This window comes from Crinia signifera, chromosome 8 (genome assembly GCF_055691185.1).
Source record: "Crinia signifera chromosome 8, ASM5569118v1, whole genome shotgun sequence".
Lineage (NCBI taxonomy): Eukaryota > Metazoa > Chordata > Amphibia > Anura > Myobatrachidae > Crinia > Crinia signifera.
This window is the reverse complement of record NC_139224.1, coordinates 10,515,786-10,538,599: the sequence shown is the minus strand read 5'-3', so window position 1 is coordinate 10,538,599 and position 22,814 is coordinate 10,515,786. Positions and strand designations below refer to the sequence as shown.

Genomic DNA, 22,814 nt, shown 5'->3' with positions numbered 1-22,814 from the left:
CGCTCTGCCTCTTCCCTACAGGAGGACTTTGCATCGCCCAGTCACTGAGAATATCCAACGAGGGCAGGCCCAGCGATTACGATAAGATCATCAAGCAGCTGCTGGAGATGCCGCAGGCGCGGGCGGTGGTCGTCTTCGCCAACGATGACAATGATATCAGGTAATGGACAGATTGGATGGAATTGACGTTGTTAGAAAGTGACTCTTCTTACCGATTGCTGATGCCCCCATTCCAGCGCCCCATCATTCTACCGGGAACATGAATATCTTGTGATAGACCCTCCAGTCATTGTACCCATGCCATGGGTTTTTTTTTTTCAATGTTTGTACTTATTCATACATAAGACTGTTCTGTTCTGTATATCCAGGACATTGTTGATAGCCGGGGTCCCGTCTATATCACATTCTTCCATACAGTAAATGCCTGTCAGGACCGTTATAACTGTACTGTGACATCACTAGGGGCAGCTACAGTGGAAATGTGACAATGTGCAAATTGAAGCTTTGGGGGAGAGATGGGTTCTGTAAAATGACATCAGGTGATTAGCGCGTAACTACAGTTCCACTGATTTACTGTCAGCTGAATGACAAACACGACCTTTGGGATTATTGAGGCTGTTACAAGGGCTTGTTCATCTTCCCCAGACAGGTTTTGGCTGCAGCGAAGAGAGCAGACAAAGTCGGACACTTCATCTGGGTGGGATCGGACAGCTGGGGCTCCAAGATCGGCCCCATAGGTCACCTTGAGGATGTCGCTGAGGGTGCCATCACCATCCTGCCCAAACGTGCGACAATCGAAGGTAAGAGTGTGTGTTAGGTGGTTGTGGGACAATGATGATGCCAGGGCGGGAACCATGTAAATGCATAGGGGATGGAATTTAAACAGAGGCGTGATTAGAAACTTTGTGTCCCCCTGGCCAAAAAAGTTTCTGACGCCTGTCCACCACCACTCCCCCCCCCCCCCCCATATATTATTTGTAATTTGTTTTATCTACATGCTCGTTGTCAGGAGTTCCTTGCTCGTTGCTAGGGGGTTTTAGTTCATTGGCAGGGTTACATGCTCGTTGTCTGTGGTTTCGTTATCATTGCTAGGGGTTTCTTGCTCAATGCCTTGTGTTACATGCTCATTGCAAGGTTACGAGATCATTTAAAGGGATTACATGCTCTTTGAGGTTTCTATACACGTTGCCAGGGGTTTCTATACTTGTTGCCATGGGTTTCCATGCTCATTGCCAGTGGTTTCTTGGTCACTGTCATAGGTTTTTAATGCTCATTGACCGGGAGTTTCTTTGCTCATTGCCAGGAGTTACATGCTCATTGCCAGGGGTTACATGCTCATTGCCAGGGGTTTCTTGATCATTGCTAGGGGTTCCTTGCTCATTGCTAAGAGGTAGCAAGTTTATTGCCAAGGGGTAACCTTCTCTTTGCTAGAGATTTCCCTGCTCATTGCCAGTGTCGTTGCCATTGGTTTCTATACTCATTGACAGGTATTTATTATGCTCATTTCCAGGGAGTTACTATGCTCGGTGACAGGTTTTTTTTAATGTCCATTATCAATGAGTTTCCATGCTCGTTGCCAGGAGTTTCTATGCTCGTTGCCATTGTTGTTTTATGCTCATTGCCCGGAGTTTCAATGCTTGTTGCCAGGGGTTGAATAGTCATTGCCAGGGGTTACAGGTATACAGTGGCTCTTCTGGGTAGCGCTGTATTTGCTGAGCTTCCGTGACATGGGCCAACGGTCCAATAGAACTTTCAGCATCTGCCTCCAACAAGGCAGCGGCCATTTTTGCAGTCCCATTTTAGCATATTCCATCCATAGTTCAGACTGCAAGTAATCTCCTGGGACCCTGTACCCCCACCCCGCCAGTTCCCCAAGCCACCTCTAGGGCTAGGGCTCTGCATCAGGTGCTCATGGGGGACACTGAGCTATAATTAAGATCCCTGATGTATTGTCATATTAATATATCAGGGATCTTCAGGGTGATTGTTTCTGTGGAGATGTCCTCATTCACCTGTTTCCAAATTCAATGTTCATTTAAAAAAGTGTGAACGGTTTATCTGAGTACACCGGGTGCTGTAAACCACAGCCGGTCTGACTATGACGAGCGCCCAACTGCAATATCAGCGACGGTCTGAATACTGCGCGTTGGAATTAATTTTCTCTCATTTAAATAACTCAGCCGGCACAGAGATTAAGTAGGGGGCATTCACCTCCCTCCCCTCGTTCTCATAATTAATTCCGACTGTCTAATTTGTGGGTGTTTCTTGGTGTTAAGTGACTGATGAAAATATCAAAGTCCAAAGAGGGTAGGCATGGGGTCAAAACAACAGCGTTGTCACCAGAAGGCTCCGCGTTTCATGCAGAGCCTCAAGGACACGCTGTGATAAATTCAGAGATCTGAGGGGAGAAACGGCTTCATCAGCCAGATTTCATTCACATCCCCCCGAAATACATAGGTGTCTCGTTTCTCAAATATCATATTCCCATAAAAGTACAGCCAGGGCCGAGGGGGTAATATAGAGAGAAGTAGAGTGACCTTGACCCAGGCAGAGAGACGGTCTCCCGGGCAGACCTACAACTCCCAAGGATTTGGCTACAGGAGCTGCGAGTTTGGCTAATTCCCAAATGATGACGGTGAGAATTCTTATCCAGCTGCTGCTCAAGTTCCAAAGAACATATTCTACCCATTTCTAGCACATTACACAGAGCTCAGACACCTTCAGGCTATCACTCCTCTGTCCTGCATAAAGCCTCAAGACGTAAAGGTGCAGCAGCACAGAGTATATCAGGATATATGTTATATGTCAGTGAGGACAGGGGCTGCATGTGACAGGTGCAGTGACATGATGTGAGGAGGGGAATGGGGGCAGCAGGAAGCCACAGACTGAGAGTTATATAGTGGGAGGAGCAGGGTCCCCAGCAGCACAGAGTATATCAGGAGATGAGCGATAGGTCAGTGAGGACAGGGCTGCATGTGACAGGGGCAGTGACATGGTGTGAGGAGAGGAATGGAGGCAGCAGGAAGCCACAGACTGAGAGTAATATAGTGGGAGGAGCAGGGTACCCAGCAGCACAGAGTATATCAGGAGATGAGCGATAGGTCAGTGAGGACAGGGCTGCATGTGACAGGGGCAGTGACATGATGTGCGGAGGGGAATGGAAGCAGCAGGAAGTCACATACTGAGAGTTATATTGTGGGAAGAGCAGGGTCCCCCAGCAGCACAGAGTATATCAGGAGATGAGTGATGTGTTAGTGAGGACAGGGCTGCATGTGACAGGGGCAGTGACATGATGTGAGGAGCGGAATGGAGGCAGCAGGAAGCCACAGACTGAGGGTTATATAGTAAGAGGTGCAGGGCCGGTGCTAGGGGGTTCGGCGCCCTCCTGAAAACTATAAATTTGCGCCCACCCAAACTTTACAAAGGGAGGGGTGTGGCCACACAATAATGCTCCCACTCCAAATGACACCACACAGTAGCACAATCGTATTCACCTAACACAGCACCAGTGCCATAACTAGCCATTTTGGTGCCATGTGTGAAAAAACAGGGAAAGTGCGCGCGGAAGGCGCGCGCAAAATTGTAGAAGCGTGACTTCATGGGGAATTGGCGTGGTTACATAAAAGTACCAATAACACCATAATCCCCATAACACATTATGCTTCTCACCTCAAAGCCCATAACACATTATAGTAACCACACACAGTAATGCACATTATTCGTAATGCTACACATCATGATGCCCCTTGCACAATATGCAGAACACCATAATGCCCATTACATATTATGCCACACACTGTAATTCCCCTTACATATTATGCCATGCACTATAATGCCCATATGACATTGACACACATTATGCTACACATAATGCCCCGAGTACTCCTGCATATGCCCACATTTGTAGCATTGCTTATTCATAACACCCACAGCAGTTGCGAAAAGTAGTTGCTCTGCTTACAAGTAGTGCCCACAGCAGTTGCCGACATTAGTAGTGCTGCCTCTACACGTGCCTACACCAGTTGCCGACATTAATAGTGCTGCCTCTACACGTGCCCACACCAGTTGCCGACATTAGTAGTGCTGTCTATACACGTGCCCACAGCAGTTGCCGACATTAGTAGTGCTGCCTCTACACATGCCCACACCAGTTGCAGACATTAGTAGTGCTGTCTATACACGTGCCCACACCAGTTGCCGACATTAGTAGTGCTGCCTCTACACGTGCCTACACCAGTTGCCGACATTAGTAGTGCTGCCTCTACACGTGCCCACACTAGTTGCCGACATTAGTAGTGCTGTCTATACACGTGCCCACACCAGTTGCCGACATTAGTAGTGCTGCCTACACACGTGCCCACACCAGTTGCCGACATCAGTAGCGCTGCCTATACACGTGCCCACATCAGCTGCCGACATTAGTAGCGTTGCCTATATGCGTGCCCACACCAGTTGCCGACATTAGCAGCGCTGCCTATATACGTGCCCACACCAGTTGCCGACATTAGTAGGGCTGCCTACACATGTGCCCACACCAGTTGCCGACATTAGCAGCACTGCCTATATACGTGCCCACACCAGTTGCCGACATTAGTAGCGCTGCCAACACATGTGCCCACACCAGTTGCCGACATTAGTAGTGCTGCCTATACATGTGCCCACACCAGTTGCCGACATTAGTAGTGCTGCCTACACACGTGCCCACATCAGTTGCCGACATTAGTACACTCACACTTTACAATGGTGGCTGCTCATCCTCTCCTGTTTCCTGGTGTCTTCAGTCAGTCTTGCTCCCTTGTAGCTCCACCCCTTCCGGCCCGTGTAGCCACGCCCCTCCGCCCATGTAGCTCCGCCCCCTTTCGGCCCCTGCCGATGACCAGCTGATAATGAGCCAGAAGGGATCTCTGTGCCTCTGGCGCTGCTGCCTGTAATGAAGTGTGACAGGCACAGCAGCAGCAGGCGGCAGGCACGGAGGACAGCAGAGGATATACAGCAGGGAGGGCGCCTCTCCTACCCGGCGCCTACCTGCTTTGCATCCTCTGCTGAGTGGGTAGCGCCGGCCCTGAAGAGGTGCAGGGTCCCCAGCAGCACAGAGTATATCAGGAGATGAGGGATGTGTCAGTGAGGACAGGGCTGCATGTGACAGGGGCAGTGACATATATGGAATTGGTGTATCACATGTTGACTAATGTCATTCTTTGGGCTTTGTGGCTTACTGTAAGCCCCCACTTTCCAGTGAATCAGAGGTAAAAATGAAAAACGCCACTTGCAGTCGGTGTAAAGCCAGAACTACTGATCGCAAGGCACCAATTGAAATTTTCACCTCCGACTCGCTGTAAAGTGTAACGTCCTGTATGCGCATGATCCTGCCGTCCTGCGCGGCGTTACAGACCCGCTGTGATTGGGACTGGTATGATAACGCAGGAAAGCTGCTACCTGTCTGAGGCGTCGCACATACACTAATTACCCTGCAATGTCATCACTGTTGTTGTTACATGCTAATGAATCTGAGAAAAATGAGAACAGACACATTTAATGTCACTGTTTCATCATCTAATACGAAGCATCTGCTGGAGAGAACTGAACAGACGATTCTTTTTAAGGGTAAAAACCGCTTGTCATTTAAAAATGGCTAAATTGAGATTCAGGAGGCGGTGCGGGTGTGTTTGGGGCTGGGGGCTGATGGGAATACCTTGGCTCTGGTGTCTTGAGGAGGAAGTATAATGGGAGCAGATAAGAGTTGTGCTGTGCAGGGTGAGCAGCCAGGTGACAGAGGCTAACGAGAACGTTAATGATACAAATTTATCTCTAGTGCTTAAAATGTCACATGAAAGGTTCGGGTCACCTTTTCCTGTGAAGCCTGTGTAATGGGAGCGGGTGAATGATAAGTGCTCATGAGTGTTAGTACAAAAGATAATGCAGCTGACAGGACTTTGGACCCCATTCTAGTTTCATCGCTTACCCGCAGGGGAGCGGTTTATATCGGCTGCGCATGTGCATCGTCATGTGTGCGCATGTGCAGCCGCTGTGTGCGAGGGACCGGGCACTCACACACAACAGTCCAGGGGGGGGGGGGCATGGTAATTCCCGGATGACGTGGGTGTGGGGGGTGGGCAGGTGACGTCGGCGGATGTCAGTTGCGCACACAGGGCGCCCCTAGCGCAGAGTCATCACAGAGGTGTCTCGGATCTGCGAGCGCTGTAGACATCATGGAATTATTTCTCCCCTGCACCCAAGGCTGGGAATTGATGTTTATGTAAAACATCCATTTGCATGCCTGCGGGGGGTCCTAGGTGTGCGAGAGGGGGTGGGTGGCCGTGCAACCAGAATAACCTCCTTTGTGTGTGACATTACGCACAGCTGGAATTTAAAGGTACGACCAGAGAAAGTAAATTTACTAAAGCTTGTAAAAATGAAAAAAAAAAAAGGTGGTGTTGCCCCTTAGCAACCAATCAGATTCTGTCTGCGATCAGGTCTGAATCGGAAACACTTTCTCCGATACCTGCTGAGATGCCTCCATTGCCGCCAGTAGCTGCAGCCCCCATAGGTTTAAGACAGGAGGAAACTTCCTGTGCTGAGCATTCCTAAAGGCCCCCACACACTAGAATGATTTTTTGGCCGATTGTCCGATTTCCGATCGATCGGCCGATTTTTACAGATAATCGGTAAAAATTGGCAGATATATCGGACGATCGATCGGAAATCGGACAATTAGCCAAAAAATCGTTCTAGTGTGTTGGGGCCTTAAGTCTCCCGTCTGGGCTCTGAGTACCAGAGACAAAACAACGACCATGGTATGGGTATTCGTAATGCGTCACCTGACCCTGATGGCCCCAGCCTCGCAGCTGATTGGTCACCCATCTTCGGCTCACACACCGCGGCCATTCACCACTGAATCTGGGGCAGGATTGCACATGTTGCCTATCCCGAGAAACATCCCAGCACGCGAAAGGTCTCGTTACCGTACTTATCGTATCGTCCTCGCAGATATATGATAGATGATGGATAGATATAGTCTATACATAAATATAGATATTAGATATTCCTGTAGCACACACATAAGATAACATGGTCTCTGATGCAATCATTTAGGTTGATTAATTATGCTAATTGGATAAGGTCACAACTAATCTGCATAATGAAGAAAGGACCAGAGGAAGAGAAGAGCACTGAAGTAATTGCATGTTAATCACTTGATTTGTAAAGTGTTCAGCTTAAGTAGCTGCTGGAGCGAGATTCCCCACTGCCGGCCAAGGGTCTCAGGTCCCTGCCGCTTCCCTGTGGTGAGGACAATAGGACCGCAGAGAACATGGGATCAAAACTATTCAAATGGGCTTCAGACTGAGCTGCGTAAGTGGCCGGATAAAGAACTCCAGCTGATATTACACAGTGACCAGTGTGGCAGGGTCCAGATAGAGTACTGAGTGGTGCTGACTGCGATACAAGGCCCAGATACAGTACTGAGTGGTGCTGACTGCGATACAAGGCCCAGATAGAGTACTGAGTGGTGCTGACTGCGATACAAGGCTCAGATACTGAGTGGTGCTGACTGCGATACAAGGCCCAGATACAGTACTGAGTGGTGCTGACTGCGATACAAGGCCCAGATAGAGTACTGAGTGGTGCTGACTGCGATACAAGGCTCAGATACTGAGTGGTGCTGACTGCGATACAAGGCCCAGATACAGTACTGAGTGGTGCTGACTGCGATACAAGGCCCAGATAGAGTACTGAGTGGTGCTGACTGCGATACAAGGTCCAGATACAGTACTGAGTGGTGCTGACTGCGATACAAGGCCCAGATAGAGTACTGAGTGGTGCTGACTGCGATACAAGGTCCAGATACAGTACTGAGTGGTGCTGACTGCGATACAGGGCTCAGATACTGAGTGGTGCTGACTGTGCAAAAAGGCCCAGATACAGTACTGAGTGGTGCTGACTGTGCTACAAGGCCCAGACACAGTACTGAGTGGTGCTGACTGCGCTACAAGGCCCAGATACAGTATTGAGTGGTGCTGACTGCGATACAAGGCCCAGATACAGTACTGAGTGGTGCTGACTGCGATACAAGGCCCAGATAAAGTATTAAGTGGTGCTGACTGCGATACAGGGCTCAGATACTGAGTGGTGCTGACTGCGATACAAGGCTCAGATACTGAGTGGTGCTGACTGCGATACAAGGCCCAGATACTGAGTGGTGCTGACTGCGATACAAGGTTCAGATACTGAGTGGTGCTGACTGCGATACAAGGCCCAGATACTGAGTGGTGCTGACTGCGATACAAGGCCCAGATACTGAGTGGTGCTGACTGCGATACAAGGCCCAGATACTGAGCGGTGCTGACTGCGATACAAGGCTCAGATACTGAGTGGTGCTGACTGCAATACAAGGCTCATATACTGAGCAGTGCTGACTGCAATACAAGGCTCAGATACTGAGCGGTGCTCACTGCAATACAAGGCTCAGATACTGAGTGGTACTGACTGCAATACAAGGCCCAGATACTGAGTGGTGCTGACTGCAATACAAGGCCTAGATACTGAGCGGTGCTGACTGCGATACAAGGCTCAGATACTGAGTGGTGCTGACTGCGATACAAAGCTCAGATACCGAGTGCTACTGACTGATAGAAGGAGGCAGACCTCTGAGATGGGATGCGGCTGGTAACAGTTTTCAGGTGACTTGTTATAAATAACCTCCCCTGCTGGCGGCCTGACCTCTTTGTATGAAATGATTTGTTTTACAGTCTGAGACAGGAGCACTATACAGGCCGGTATTAGTGATGTAACCAAGTGCAATAACAAGAAGTACCGTATATTACTTACAGACTCATTTACATGAGCATTTTGGGCTCCCGCACACCTCACATAGTACAAAAAGTATTGTACTATGAGTGTGCTGCTCAAAATTTTTGGACATCAGTATATCGCATGGCATCACGCTGATTTAATACATTGCATGCGTTTTAAACTAGAAGGGATGCGATCTAGTCCAAAACGCATTGTGTGCATCGAACCGAGTGTGTGGGCAGCTTAATGCTCTGATTGGCTACAATTGACTCTAACCTTTTGAGCATTCTGACGCTCTGATTGGCTATGCTGTGCTGTAGCTTTGTGAGTGTTCCAGTGCTCTGATTGGCCACAATGTGTTCTAAACTAAGGAGTTTGCCAATGCTCTGATTGGCTACAATGTGCTCTAGCATTGTGAGTTTTCCAGTGCTCTGATTGGCCACAATGTGTTCTAAACTAAGGAGTGTTTCAATGCTCTGATTGGCTACAATTTTCTCTAGCATTGTGAGCGTTCTAATGTCCTGATTGGCTACAGGTTAGTGTAGACCTATGAACCAGTAAAGCCTCTTCCAAGTTACTTATACATAGATAATGCCAAAGTTCTAATTTTCAATTCAATTCATCACTACTACCCTGTTAAATGCTGTGATTGGTGGGTCCATAGGAGTGGGGCGGTCCAAAAATCTTGCAATACTGTATTTGCCATTTAGACCCCTCCCCACAGACGCAGGAATGCTGGACTTTACCTCCCCATCCTGCATGCTTCACTAAGGTGCGGTCAGAATGCTGGAGATTTGTCTGCTCTCCCAGGGGTTCAGGAGGCTACTCAAGAAATCGGGAGCCTCCCGCAATTTGTGGTAGATTAAGCAGGCATTTAATAAGCACTGACACACCTGTGGAAAATAATACAATATCTATGAGTGTATTCCTTTAAATACATGCATCACAATAACCTTGTTTCAATTCCATTGAAGGCTGTTACATGTACTTGCCTGGGAAGGATCAAATAAAAAGATTCACGGAATGCTTAAACACAAGTTCTCCACAAATTAATCATGAATTGGATCTGTGCGGTGCTGCAGGAACATTTTTTTCCAGCAAGTATTACATTTATCTAAGGCTTAATAGGCTATGTTCAAATGCAAACACTGTTTTAATGGCTCTGCCCTTTAATTCAAAGTGTTCCTTCGGCTGCATTGTATAACAGCAGCCGCAGCTTTACAGACGCGCAGACTTCAATCACCTCTAAGGTGACCGAGACTTTCATTACAATTAACCGAGATTCAGCCAGACAACTCCTACCCAACTCATTTTATTTTTCTCTTCTTCCAAATTAAAACAAGGGGGGCACCTGCCACCTGACTGAGTCTCTTCTGCCCAAAGTTATTGTTTGGTAATGAGCATTCTGTCCCTGGATGTAGACTTTCTGCACTGAAGGCTTCAGGGGGTTCTCTGTCTTCTGTCCTCACGCAGTGGAGGCGGCCATCTTGTTACTGTAGGATGGAGAATACAGACTAGGATCAGTGGCGTCACTAGAACCCCCAAGCCGCACCCGGGGTGAGATTTAATAGGATGAGAGATTCAGAAAGTGAGAGATTTGGTGAGAAATCTCCCGTTTTTTTTTAAAGCGGCAATCATTTACACTGCAAAATCACACTGGTTTCTCACCAAATCTCTCACTTTCTGAATCTCTCATCCTATTAAATCTCACCCCCGGTGTCACCAGCCAAGAGGTGACACGGAAATGCCGGCTCCTGCTCACTGATAGGAGCCAGATCCTGCTCTTTAACATTACGCCATAGTGTACCATAGATGCCCATATTATAGTTTTCACACTGATTTATTGATCATTATTCTGAGAGTCACAGCGCTGCATTCATCACCATTGGCCAATGCGCCATGCCATGCTTCACCAGCATGGTTTTTGCCCATTTGCCTGTTTTTTTTGCTTTGCTAACAAAGCTTCCAAGTGTGCAGCGCTGCTCCAGGTTTCTGAAATCAGGCATGCTCAGAAGTGGCCCCCCTCTTTGAATTTTAGAGAGCACATCTTGGACTTAATAGGTCGGAACAGCATTGTCTGACCCTTAAGGTGCCATAAACGGGACAATTTAATGGGTGTGATGCGATTGCGCGCCCCCACGTACATCAAATCACGCAGCACAAAAAGTTTGTGCTGCACATACTTTTTGTACTAGATTGCATCTCATTGCATTGCAAAACGTATGCGTTGCCTTGTCCAAATTGCATACAATTATTGTACCGTGTATAGGCACCTTTAACTATGTTTTTGCTGGAGGACTCAGAAATACATCCTGGCAAAATGTTCCACCCACCGTTACGCAGCGTTCTAGAACCATAAGTGCCCCAACGCACCCAACTTGACTCTTGTCCAGCTCATGTTCTACAGAGTTCTCCGCTAGCATTTGGGCAGTGGCAGGACAGTGTTTGGGTGCCCAGAGATTGCAGCTCCTTATCTCTCTCATCCAGTCAGCTGCTACGTCTCATCCCTGGTTGCGCAGGACAACACCGGTGTCTGTCACCGCTCAGTACAGCGCGCTCGCGACAATAGAATTTTATCCCTGCTCCCCAGAGGACGACGCAGATAATAAGAATAACAATGTTTCCCTCTGAAGCTTTCATATTTTACCATTTCTCAGTTTCTCCATGCATAAGAGCGCACAATTAAATACCGGCTGCCAGCGCAGAGCGCAGCGGCGTGATAACCCCCGGGGACCAACACGTGCACAAATGTGTTTGAGAACCAGCCAAATTATGGATGCTCCCTCCTAGTCCTGATTAATGTTCTGTCTGGGAGAGAGACTGGGCCGTGTACGCCGCTCTGAGACCAGTTGAGAGAGCGAGGCGAAAAGAAACCCAGCGCCATTATGCAAAGTCATTTCCTATGCGCCGGTTATTTATTTATTTTCTAATTCCGCTAATTCCGGGGCGCGTTACTGTTTGATAACAAAACAGTAATAAAATAAGAGTGGGTAATAATAACAGACAGAGATATAGGTGACGTTCGTGCTCGCCGGCTGGCAATCTAACCATTATTGATGAGCTTTGTGCATTATTTAACTGGGGTCTGGAGTACAGGTTTTCCAGCTGGCGCCCTGAATACGCCCGCCGGTGCTCGCAGCAACCTACGCCGATGACGTTATCTTACAAATACGCCCCTCTCCATGATCCCGGCTTCTACTGACACTGTCATAGTGCTGGAACTTGTAAACAGTAGGAATCTGGAATTGTTACAGTTGAATCTGAGCTATGCAGAGTTGCACCGAACAGCAGATTCTCATGGCAGGTTTTTAGTGTTGCACTCTCATTCCTGTTGAATCTGTGGATTCAAAGCTTCCTGGTATTGGTCCTCTCTTTCATTACATCATGGGGCCCAAGTGATGGTGGTGCAGAGGTGCTGTAACAAAACCCTCACGCTGCAACAAATCTTGGTCCTTATTCTGGTTCACTCTCAGGGGCAAATTCCTTCTCAAATGGACAAAACCCTGTGCACTGCAGGTGGGGCAGATGTAACTTGTGCAGAGAGAGTTAGATTTGGGTGGGTTTTTTCTTCAAAGTGAAATCTATATTGCAGTGTAAAAATAAAGCAGTCAGTATTTACCCTGCACAGAAACAAAATAACTCACGTAATTATCTCTGCACATGATACATCCCCCCCCCATTTACCCATGGCCAGGGCGTGGCCATGGGTAAATGGGGCGTGGCCATGCCTTCTTTCCAAATGTGTACTGGGCATTTGTTTTCCTTTTATAAGGGGATACTCCTTAACTGTTAATGCGCTTGCCTGTGATGTCACAGTCCCAGAATTCCACTTCCATAAAGAGAGAATGAGCCAGAGGGGAAGATTTACCAAGGTTTCTTTAAATAAAAAATAAAGTAGATGGTGCCCATGGCAACCAGATTCGGTTGTCTATTATTTATCTATTGCATACTAGACAGTATCTGATTGGTTGCTATGGGCAACCTCACCTCTGTTTTTAGCCACTCACTCCAAATGCACACATAATGGATCTAACCTTTTATAGAGGAGCCTGGGACTCTCACTATAAAGATCAGCATATATGCAGCTGCTACCCCTGCACCTAATGGGACAGAAGCAGTGTGAGAGCCCCCCCCCCCCCCCATTCCTCTGTAAAGACCACCATAAAGCCCTGATATTACCCCAGCCTCATACACAAGTCAGGCACAAAGGCAGAGAACACCCCAGGGGATAATGGGGATAGGGGACCATGCGGATAACTCACCTCCAGCCCGGCTCACCAGTAACTCAGACAGCAGCCAGCAGCAGCATACGGTAACGATGGGGGCGGAGTTGGGGGTTGTTGGTACCACACAGCAGGACATCCAGGATACAATTACACTGTAACGCAGAACATGGAAGTTTAGGAGGAAACTTCTGCGCATTGGAAGGTACGGAGGGACCCGGAAGTTTGGTGACAGTGACAGCCTGGAGTGACAGCCCGGAGCAAAGAGGAGTCGGGACAAAAAAACGGGACATTCGGAACAGTTTTTATTTGCCGGTACAGACCGTTAAAAAACTGTACTGTACCGGCAAATTCGGTACAGTTGGAGGGTATGGTTTTGTCCATTTGAGAAGGAATTTGCCTCTGAGAGTGAACTAGAATAAGGCCCCGTGCCCTGCTGTTGCTATCTCTATGTCAAATAGATTTTTAAATCCAACTTGATCTGTTTGTGTTATGTCATTTGTTGTTAAATATGGGGGGAAATGTAATAGGATGAGAGATTCAGAAAGTGAGAGATTTGGTAAGACATCTCCAGGTTTTTTAAAGCGCCAATCATTTACACTGCAAAACCAGTTTGATATTGCAGTGTAAATGATTGCCGCTTTAAAAAATCTGGAGCTTTCTTACCAAATCTCTCACTTTCTGCATCTCTCACCCTATTACATTTCACCCACGATTTAATTTTTCATGTCACTTCTCTGCCTGTGTGTGATGTCACCAACATCTGTCCATCTCTCGGGCTGAGGGGTGTCGCGCTTCTGGGCTCCTTGGCCTGAGTGCAGAGTGACACAATCTATATTTCTATGTGCAGAGCGGCACAGATGGCGCGCTCTATAGAAGGCACTTGGCACTGGTTGATGAGACGTTCTGGGCACTTAGCTCCCTCCTGCCGTACTCCACACTGCAGATAAATTCACCTGTCTGAAATATTTATCAGCCAAGAATCATCTTCCCCGGGGGGAGAAGAGAACGCAGACGCGATGGGGTGCAACCTGAAGATGACATCAACGTGTCAAGACGATGCCTCCTATGGAGAATTCTACTGTAAACACAGCACATTGATGCAGACAAATCACTGCGTCCTGCACGTGCGCACACAAACACAACAGCCGCATCTGCTACACGAACGTGCAAACCGGACGCTCACTAGCACGTCACTCCTGCATCGGCGCCCACCTGAGTGCGCGAGACTGAGCATATATTCATCTGTATGCTGCCATGCAGCTGTGGCTGAAAGGGTAGAAAATACGCCCCTGTCATGAAAGTAGGGACTGGTTGAATTTTGACTAGTCAAAATTGAAAGCTCAAATTGCACTGTAGCCCTTATTCTGGATGACACGCAAGGCAGTCTTGTGAGTCCACCAGTCGCTGCCCGCCGTCCACACAGACGTGTTAAAAGCAGGATCCTACACAATACTGAGCTGTTTTCCCTGCAGTCTGAACAGCTCAGAAACGGTATTTGCTACAAATGATAAACACACAAGGGTGATAGGTTATCTCCCTGCATGATCCCCGCCCACAAGCAGCAAATAGGACTGTGGGAGGGGAGGTTAGGCTTAGGCTGCGGGAGGGGTGGTTAGAGTTAGGCTATGGGAGGAGAGGTTAGGGTTAGGCTGTGGGAGGGGATGTTAGGGTTTGGCTGCAGGAGGGGAGGTTATGGTTAGGCTGAGGGAGGGGAGGTTAGGGTTAGGCTGTAGGGAGGGGAGGTTAGGGTTAGGCTGTTAGAGGGGAGGTTATGGTTAGGCTGCAGGAGGGGAGGGGAGGTTAGGGTTAGGCTGCATGAGGGGAGGGGAGGTTAGGGTTAGGCTGCATGAGGGGATGTTAGGTTTAGGCAGCAGGATGGGAAGTTAGGACTAGGCTGCAGGAGGGGAGGTTAGGGTTAGGCTGGAGGAGGGGAGGTTAGGGTTAGGCTGCAGGAGGGGAGGTTAGGGTTAGGCTGGAGGAGGGGAGGTTAGGGTTAGGCTGTGTGAGGGGAGGTTAGGGTTAGGCTGGAGGAGGGGAGGTTAGGGTTAGGCTGTGGGAGGGGAGGTTAGGGTTAGGCTGCGGGAGGGGAGGTTAGGGTTAGGCTGGAGGAGGGGAGGTTAGGGTTAGGCTGTGTGGGGGGAGGTTAGGGTTAGGCTGGAGGAGGGGAGGTTAGGGTTAGGCTGTGTGAGGGGAGGTTAGGGTTAGGCTGCAGGAGGGGAGGTTAGGGTTAGGCTGTTAGAGGGGAGGTTATGGTTAGGCTGCAGGAGGGGAGGGGAGGTTAGGGTTAGGCTGTGGGAGGGGAGGTTAGGGTTAGGCTGCATGAGGGGAGGTTATGGTTAGGCTGCAGGAGGGGAGGGGAGGTTATGGTTAGGCTGCAGGAGGGGAGGGGAGGTTAGGGTTAGGCTGCATGAGGGGATGTTAGGGTTAGGCAGCAGGATGGGAAGTTGGGACTAGGCTGCAGGAGGGGAGGTTAGGGTTAGGCTGCAGGAGGGGAGGTTAGGGTTAGGCTGTGGGAGGGGAGGTTAGGGTTAGGCTGTGGGAGGGGAGGTTAGGGTTAGGCTGTTAGAGGGGAGGTTATGGTTAGGCTGCAGGAGGGGAGGTTAAGGTTAGGCTGTGGGAGGGAAGGTTAGGGTTAGGCTGCAGGAGGGGAGGTTAGGGTTAGGCTGTTAGAGGGGAGGTTATGGTTAGGCTGCAGGAGGGGAGGTTAAGGTTAGGCTGTGGGAGGGAAGGTTAGGGTTAGGCTGCAGGATGGGAAGTTGGGCCTAGACTGCAGGAGGGGAGGTTAAGATTAGGCTGTGGGAGGATAGGTCAGGGTTAGCCTGTGGGAGGGGGAGGTTAGCCTGTGGGAGGGGGAGGTTAGGCTGTGGGAGGTTAGGCTGTGGGGGGAGAGGTTAGGTTTAGACTGTAGGAGGGGTGGTTATGGTTAGGCTGTGAGAGGATAGGCTGTGGGAGGGGAAGTTAGGGTTAGGCTGTGGCCTCGGAGGAGACAATAAGGTGCTAGTACACCAGATCTACTAAGCACCATGTTAAAAACTAAGGAATAAAAAATATGACTGAATAAACTATATTTTTTCTTATTGGCTCATTTTATGTTGAATGGTGTTTGGGGGGGGGATAAATTACAATTTATATACGTTGCTGAGCAATGTGTCACTCAGCTGCCATGGCAACAAGCGCTTTTAATTGTCACTAGAAGCGGTGTTAAAAAATAATGACACTAATCACGGAAAAGTCTTTAATGAATAGGCCCCATACCAGCTGTGACAGAGATGGCAGCTCCCACATAGCAGCACCCACAGGCAGCGCATCACTGCAATATGTAAATAAAACATATTCTGAGCCCGTATGTTTTACTTCCTATATTAAGGTTAGAAGCTCATGAGTTATAAATGAGATCTTTCCTGCTGTTCATCTGCTCCCCATGCTGCACACACACAGCGGAACAGACAAATGTGTAACACAAAACAGAGTATTTATAGGAAGATTAGAAGGAGCAGCCGGAACTACGGAAATGTCATGTGACTTTAGGTAAAATAGTCCCAATTAGATAATGATTTCCAGAATGTTGGGGGACATCTCAGGTTCCCGGCTGGTCTGGGTGGCCCCTGGTGTGGCTCTCATGTCTGTGCATGTTTTCCTGCTTCACTTAATAAAAAAGAGGCTGCGTGCCATGACGTAAGCTGGTCATCACTGATAATCGTAATTATATGTGCAAACTAGTCACCCAAAGCAGTGATCACCCGCAACCGGAAACCAGCACGTTTGCTCAGTTTGGTTACAGTGACCATGCAGGGACTGTATACTGCTTAATGACTGTATATTGTATACTGAGGACTGTACAGGGCTGGATTATAATGGGGGCACAAGGGGTCAGTACCCCTGGGCCCCCTTCTAGCTAGGGGCCTCCTGTGGTTGGCATGTATTTTTAAAAAGGTTTTGTGCATGGGAGTGGGGTAGTGCTGCAGCTTCACCTACAGATGTAGCCGGCCTTAGTGTTACTGGCGATCCGCCAGCAACACGGCGCTCCATCTGACCCCACGCACGCGCGTCTCAGTATCTGGGCGGCGGGGCGGCGAGGCGGACGCAATACTGTCCGCCTCCCGCTCGAGGGGGCTGGGGGGGACCCGAGGGCACTGCGGGGAGGGCAGCACCGTCGGAAGGGGACGCGCGCGCACCTCGTGCGCACGCTTCCCCTTCCGGCATACAGATGGCGCGGGGCAGGGGATAGCGGCTTGCGTCGCCATCGCCATCCCCTGCAAAGATGAATCCCGCTACATCTGTATCTGCCAATCTGACAATGATTAATGGTGCTGAGCATCGGGAGCCAAGGCACACTGACTACACAAGTGTGCAGCGCATTACTGGGAGTTGACTCCCATGACACTTTGCACCAGAGGGCAGAGGCTGAGACGTTTGTGCTGAGCTCTGATTGGTGGAGCTCATTACAAGCTTCTCAGGCCCATGGAGAACAGCAGCAGCAGCCTAGTCATGGGAGGGTTTTTAATCAGAGCCATCAATGGAACTGTGAGGTCTCCTACAGAGTAAGGTGCAGAGGGACAAACACAGGCTTTTCATGTGGTATGTATGTATGTGTATGTATGTGTATATATATGTATATATATATATATATATATATATATATATATATATATATATATATATATATATATATATATATATATATATATATATATATATATATATATAGTCGTTGGGTGGACGTTGGTATATTCGTTTGACATAGGAAGAATAAAAGTGTGCCAAACGTAGCAAGGCACCGTGTCCGAAGCATGACGAATGAAGCGATACACTTGAAGCGATATGTTGTCCATGTCGACGTAAGCAATTAGGAATAAGGTCTGCTCACGTGCACAATTACTATATGCCTGGCATTATACATACACCCTGTGAGATACTGTAAATCAATGGATAGATAGTGCAAGAGAAACCTAAATAACTGATTAACTTATAGTACTCCTGATGCTGCTACACTACATTCCACATCATGCACTGCCAACAACAGCTGCTGTAGGGAGGGTTGCCTCTGGTTGGTGGAGGATCATGGGAAGTGTAGTTCAGCAACAGCTTGGAGTGACGCCGTCCGGCCGTTCCTGGGGCACAGACTAATTGGGAAATCACTAGGCCTAATTTTCCAGCTGAATATTTGAGGAATAGAGGGTGAAATAACCCGGGTTTTGCAGAGAAACGAGCAGAGAAACGAGGCAGTATGCAAATATTTAAATTAGCAACTGAAAAGCTCCTAATTAATCGTGATTGGCAACTGTTAATGATGCACTTGTACAATTAAGCATGAATTTGAATAAAGAAAAGGTTGAAGATGACATTATTGCTTCTTATTGTATGGCTGAGCGGCCCTGATAGTCTCAGCTAATGAGATGGGGAATGTGATATAATCAGCTAGGAGATGGGGGAAGAATATAAGATGCTACAGATGAGGAACGTGTTACAGATACTAGTGTCACCCGGTGACTGTCGTGCCGCACTAATTCAACCCCCGCATTATACCTCACAGGGTCGTTACAAGACAATTTGACTCACAGTTCGAACACTAAAAAAGTGTGCCCCACAAATGTGTGTGGCCTACCTGTAATGGGCATGCACCATACTATGCCCCAAACAGTAATGCCCCTTGCACCATATTATACCCCACACAGTAATGCCTCCGGCACCGTATATGCTCCTCAAATGAATGACCCACGCTGTGCCTTCCTACTTTCACACTTCTTGCCTGTTGTCATGGTTTCACGCCAAGGACTGCCTCCCGTTTGGTGCCCACGGTCACTTGGGGCACTGTAGTATCTTTCTGTGACTAAGCTGTCCAGGCACTTCTGGTTACCATAGTTTGTGCCTGACTCCTTGACTCTTATAAATATCCCACCCAAAATGGCCACTGTCACCTCTAGCATCCTTCAGAACTGTCTCCTCTGAGCTAGCGGACATTTTGGGAGGGATATAGTGAACAATACTGAGGAACAAGTTGGAGCCTGTTCTGTTCTGTGATCTCTTTATTGCTGCCGATATACATTCTGCTGTTGTGTGATGCTCTGACTGCCGTCACTTTATGCTTTTTCCAGGTTTCGATGCCTACTTTACGTCCCGCACCCTGGAGAATAACAGGAGGAATGTCTGGTTCGCAGAGTACTGGGAAGAAAACTTTAACTGTAAACTAACCATTACCGGCTCTAAGAAAGAGGACACTGACCGCAAGTGTACAGGTAAGTGGTTTGTAGATAGTATGATGTCCATGGAAAATGACTGCAGTCTTACCGGGTATAACCAAATGCACCATGCGCAGGAGCACTGTACTGTATATGTGTATATGGTTTATTACTTGTCAGTTAGAAAAGTGTGTGCAGAGAAAGCGGAGGAGAGGTGACAGCTTGTGACCCCCTGGGAGGCAAACACAAAGCTCTTGTGTATGTGTCTCATTAGTGTAGGCGTGGTGGTCTAGTGTGGGTGTGGCCTGTCTAGTCTGGGTATGGTGTATCTAGTGTGGATGTGGTGCAACTAGTGTGGGGGTGGCCTGTCTAGTCTGGGTATGATGTGTCTGATGTGGGCGTGGCATGTGTTATGTGGGCAGGGTGCATCTTGTGTGGGCATGGTGTGTCTGGTATGGGCGTGGTGCATCTAGTGGGGGTGTGGTGCATCTAGTATGGGTGTGGTGCATCTAGCGTGGGCGTGGTGTGTCTGGTATGGGTGTGGTGCCTCTAGTGGGGGTGTGGTGCATCTAGTATGGGTGTGGTGCATCTAGTGTGGGCGTGGTGTGTCTAGTGTGGCTGTGGTGTGTCTAGTGTGGGAGTGGTGTGTCTAGTGTGGGTGTGGTGCATTTAGTGTGGACATGGTTCGTTTAGTGTATGCATGGATGCATCTATATCACAGGTTCTCAAACTCAGTCCTCAGGACCCCACACAGTGCATGCCTTGCAGGTCTCCTCACAGAATCACAAGTGAAATAATTAGCTCCACCTGTTGATATTTTCAAATGTGTCAGTGAGTATTGAGTGCACCTGTGCACCTGCCGAGTGACCTGGAAAACGTGAACTCTGTGGGGTCCTGAGTACCGAATTTGAGAACCACAGGTCTACACAATTTAGTATATACATTCATTACAAATGGAGCGAATCTCTCCATCTTTGCAGGGGCTGTCGATTCTATCGCCAGCCCCCGCCAGGGGGGGGGGGGGGGGGGGCACGCACGAGACGCTATGACAGAGCATTCCAGTGACCAAATTTACAACATAGTAAGCACTGAGAAATATACAATAAAGAGAGCATTCTAGTGACCAATATACAATTCAGAGAGCTTTCTAACAGCCAAAATGCAATACAGTGAGCATTCTATCGAACAATATACAAGACAGACAGCATTCTAACAGCCAATATACCATACAGTAAGCTTTCTAACAGCCAATATACAATAAAGTGTGCATTCTGATGACTAATATACACCACAGTGAGCATTCTATTATCCAATATACAACTCAGTAAGCACTTACAAATATACAATACAGAGAGCACTCGAGCGATCAATATACAATACAGAAAGCATTCTAGCAGCCATTACATAACACAGTGAGCATTTTATTGTCCAATATACAATACAGTGAGCATGTGCCCACATCTGCTCGCAGCGTGGCAAGAGGAAGGGTGGCTGGGGAGTCGGCGGGATGGCGTTTACATATACGCATGTAGTATCTGCCATTGTCACCCATAGGGATAAAAACACAGTGTGACATATAGGCCCTTATTCTAATCGGAACGGTACGGCCCGCGTGCGGCCGTACCGCCGATGTTTTAACACTGCACATGCGCAGAGGTGAATCTGCGCATGTGCAGCCCCCTTCGCCGCAGACGGATTTCGTCCGCCGCAAAGGGGGCGGATAGGGGCGTGAGAGGCATCATGCCCTCATTTCCCTATGTGTACGCCCCGCGTTTCATGGGCGTTCCCATGCAAACGCGGGGCGTATGCATGGAAATGAGGGCATGACGCCACTCATGGGGGCGGAAAGCTGACGTCGCCGGATGTCAGCTTTCAGCCCCCATACAAGCTACCACACGGACGATTGTCCGTGTGGTCTTAGCTTGCGGGAGCTGCCGCGGCGTGCGGACCTGCCTTCGATGGTCGACGACCATCGAATGCCGTGGCGATCCGTAGGGTGGGCGGGGATTGGTTTGTGCGGTCGGAGCCCCGTGTGCGGCTCTGACCGCACCAACCAGAATAAGGGCCATAGAAACTTTCTTTGCGGAACTTAACGTCTACATCAAATGCATTTTGCCAACCGTGTGAACAGAACATAATTGTTCCGCTGCCGCTTACGTCGGTGCTGAAAGCAATACAGTTAATGTAGATGTTTTGCGTATCTCCGCGAATCCTGATCCGGAGCTGGGCGAGGAAAGCAGAAAACAATTCCCTCTGAACACGTTTAGAAAATACAATTATTGGCAAAATCTAATTTAAGTCGCAAAAACCACAGCGCAGAGGCAATTGCTGCATCTCAGAACATTCTTACCATCTCTGGGAAGCGGGGAAGTGTCACAATACATAGAACTACTGTAAGAGCCCAATTAGGTGTCCCTAAGAGGCGCTGTGTTCTTTCAGAAGCCATTTCTTCTTATTACCTGACCTCCTTATGCCTGAGCCCCTCCGCCCGGCAGCCCTCGGATCACAAGGTCTGACTCCCCAACTCCTAATACCTCTTTCCTTTACCACTGCGTCTCACATGTTATTATAATGGTGTCCTGCGCTTTGATTTACTTTAACTCTTTCAGTGCCGACGTTGCTGTGAGAGATCGTCAAAATATCCGCTATAAATGCCAGCGGCGCTCACAGCGACTGTTCCATACCCTCCAACTGTACCGAATTTGCCGATACAGTACCGGTTTTTAACAGACTGTACTGGCAAATAAAGAATGTACCGAATGTACCGATTTATTCACTTTGGCCCGACTCCCCTGGCGTCCCGACTCCTCCTCCTGGCTCCGGGCTCGGTGTCACTGCAGTCTGATCTGCCACTGTGCGCTGCTCTCCCCTGGCCCAGCACCCAGCGTTCCCAAGAGTCCTGTGCCAGTGTGCGCTTCATAATATGATGACGTCATGCGACGGCTCCGCTGACCCGGCGCACTCAGGGGAATGGACCGTCAGCGCTCTCCACATGGGCATCATAATCGCAGGCAGAGTTACTTAGAGGGGTCAATTTAATTGCATGCAACTTTCTTTTTGTGGTAGCACTCATGAGGCTGAGTACAAAAATCCAGGGAGGGATTCAATTGTGCAAGAGGTTTTCATTGCACCAAATGTTGTATTACCGCAGGAATGCAAGCTCCCGATATCCGCTGGTCTCTGAGGCTCCCAGTGGTCTCCCTTTCAACTTTGCACTGGGTAGGATGGCTGCTGGGAGGCCGGGGGTCTGCGAGAGGGTGTAGTTCTCCCTGATGCATCCTCCACACACACATCAGGGGTCGTAGATAGGGATGGCCATCATTGCCATTGCCATCTATGGTTGCCATAGATGCCAATTCTGCCACTGGCCATCAATAGTGCTAAACTATGCAAAGGATGACCATCGATATTTTTTACATATCGATGGTCATCCATTGTTTTTGATTGATTGGCCTGTGGGCCAATCAAAACATGGGGGGTGGGGCTTCGCAGGTGTCGGGGGCGACACTTGTTATGCACACAAGATGCATATTTTGTAGAAGAGTTGTGTGATATGACGTGTCCTCTGTGCGCCAAATGGGGATAACATTGTTTCTTTTATCTTTCTTTAACCATCATT

At 48.7% G+C, this 22,814-nt stretch overlaps 1 protein-coding gene and 1 long non-coding RNA gene across 2 annotated transcripts in view; one reads left to right on the top strand and one right to left on the bottom strand.

The window, feature by feature from the left end:
* The window catches only part of GRM7 (glutamate metabotropic receptor 7), a 345,665-nt gene that overhangs the window by 192,820 nt on the left and 130,031 nt on the right, over nucleotides 1–22,814 (top strand). Inside the window, exons 3-5 of the mRNA XM_083155738.1 lie at nucleotides 22–160; nucleotides 646–800; nucleotides 19,112–19,252. Of these exons, the coding sequence (XP_083011864.1) occupies nucleotides 22–160; nucleotides 646–800; nucleotides 19,112–19,252 (435 nt within the window). The remainder of the gene's footprint in view (nucleotides 1–21; nucleotides 161–645; nucleotides 801–19,111; nucleotides 19,253–22,814) is intronic.
* Nucleotides 10,087–22,090, bottom strand: LOC146025722 (uncharacterized). Its single transcript, XR_014454271.1, has 2 exons — nucleotides 21,961–22,090; nucleotides 10,087–10,283 (listed from the first exon to the last, which is right to left on the bottom strand). It is a non-coding gene; the product is annotated as an uncharacterized LOC146025722 (long non-coding RNA).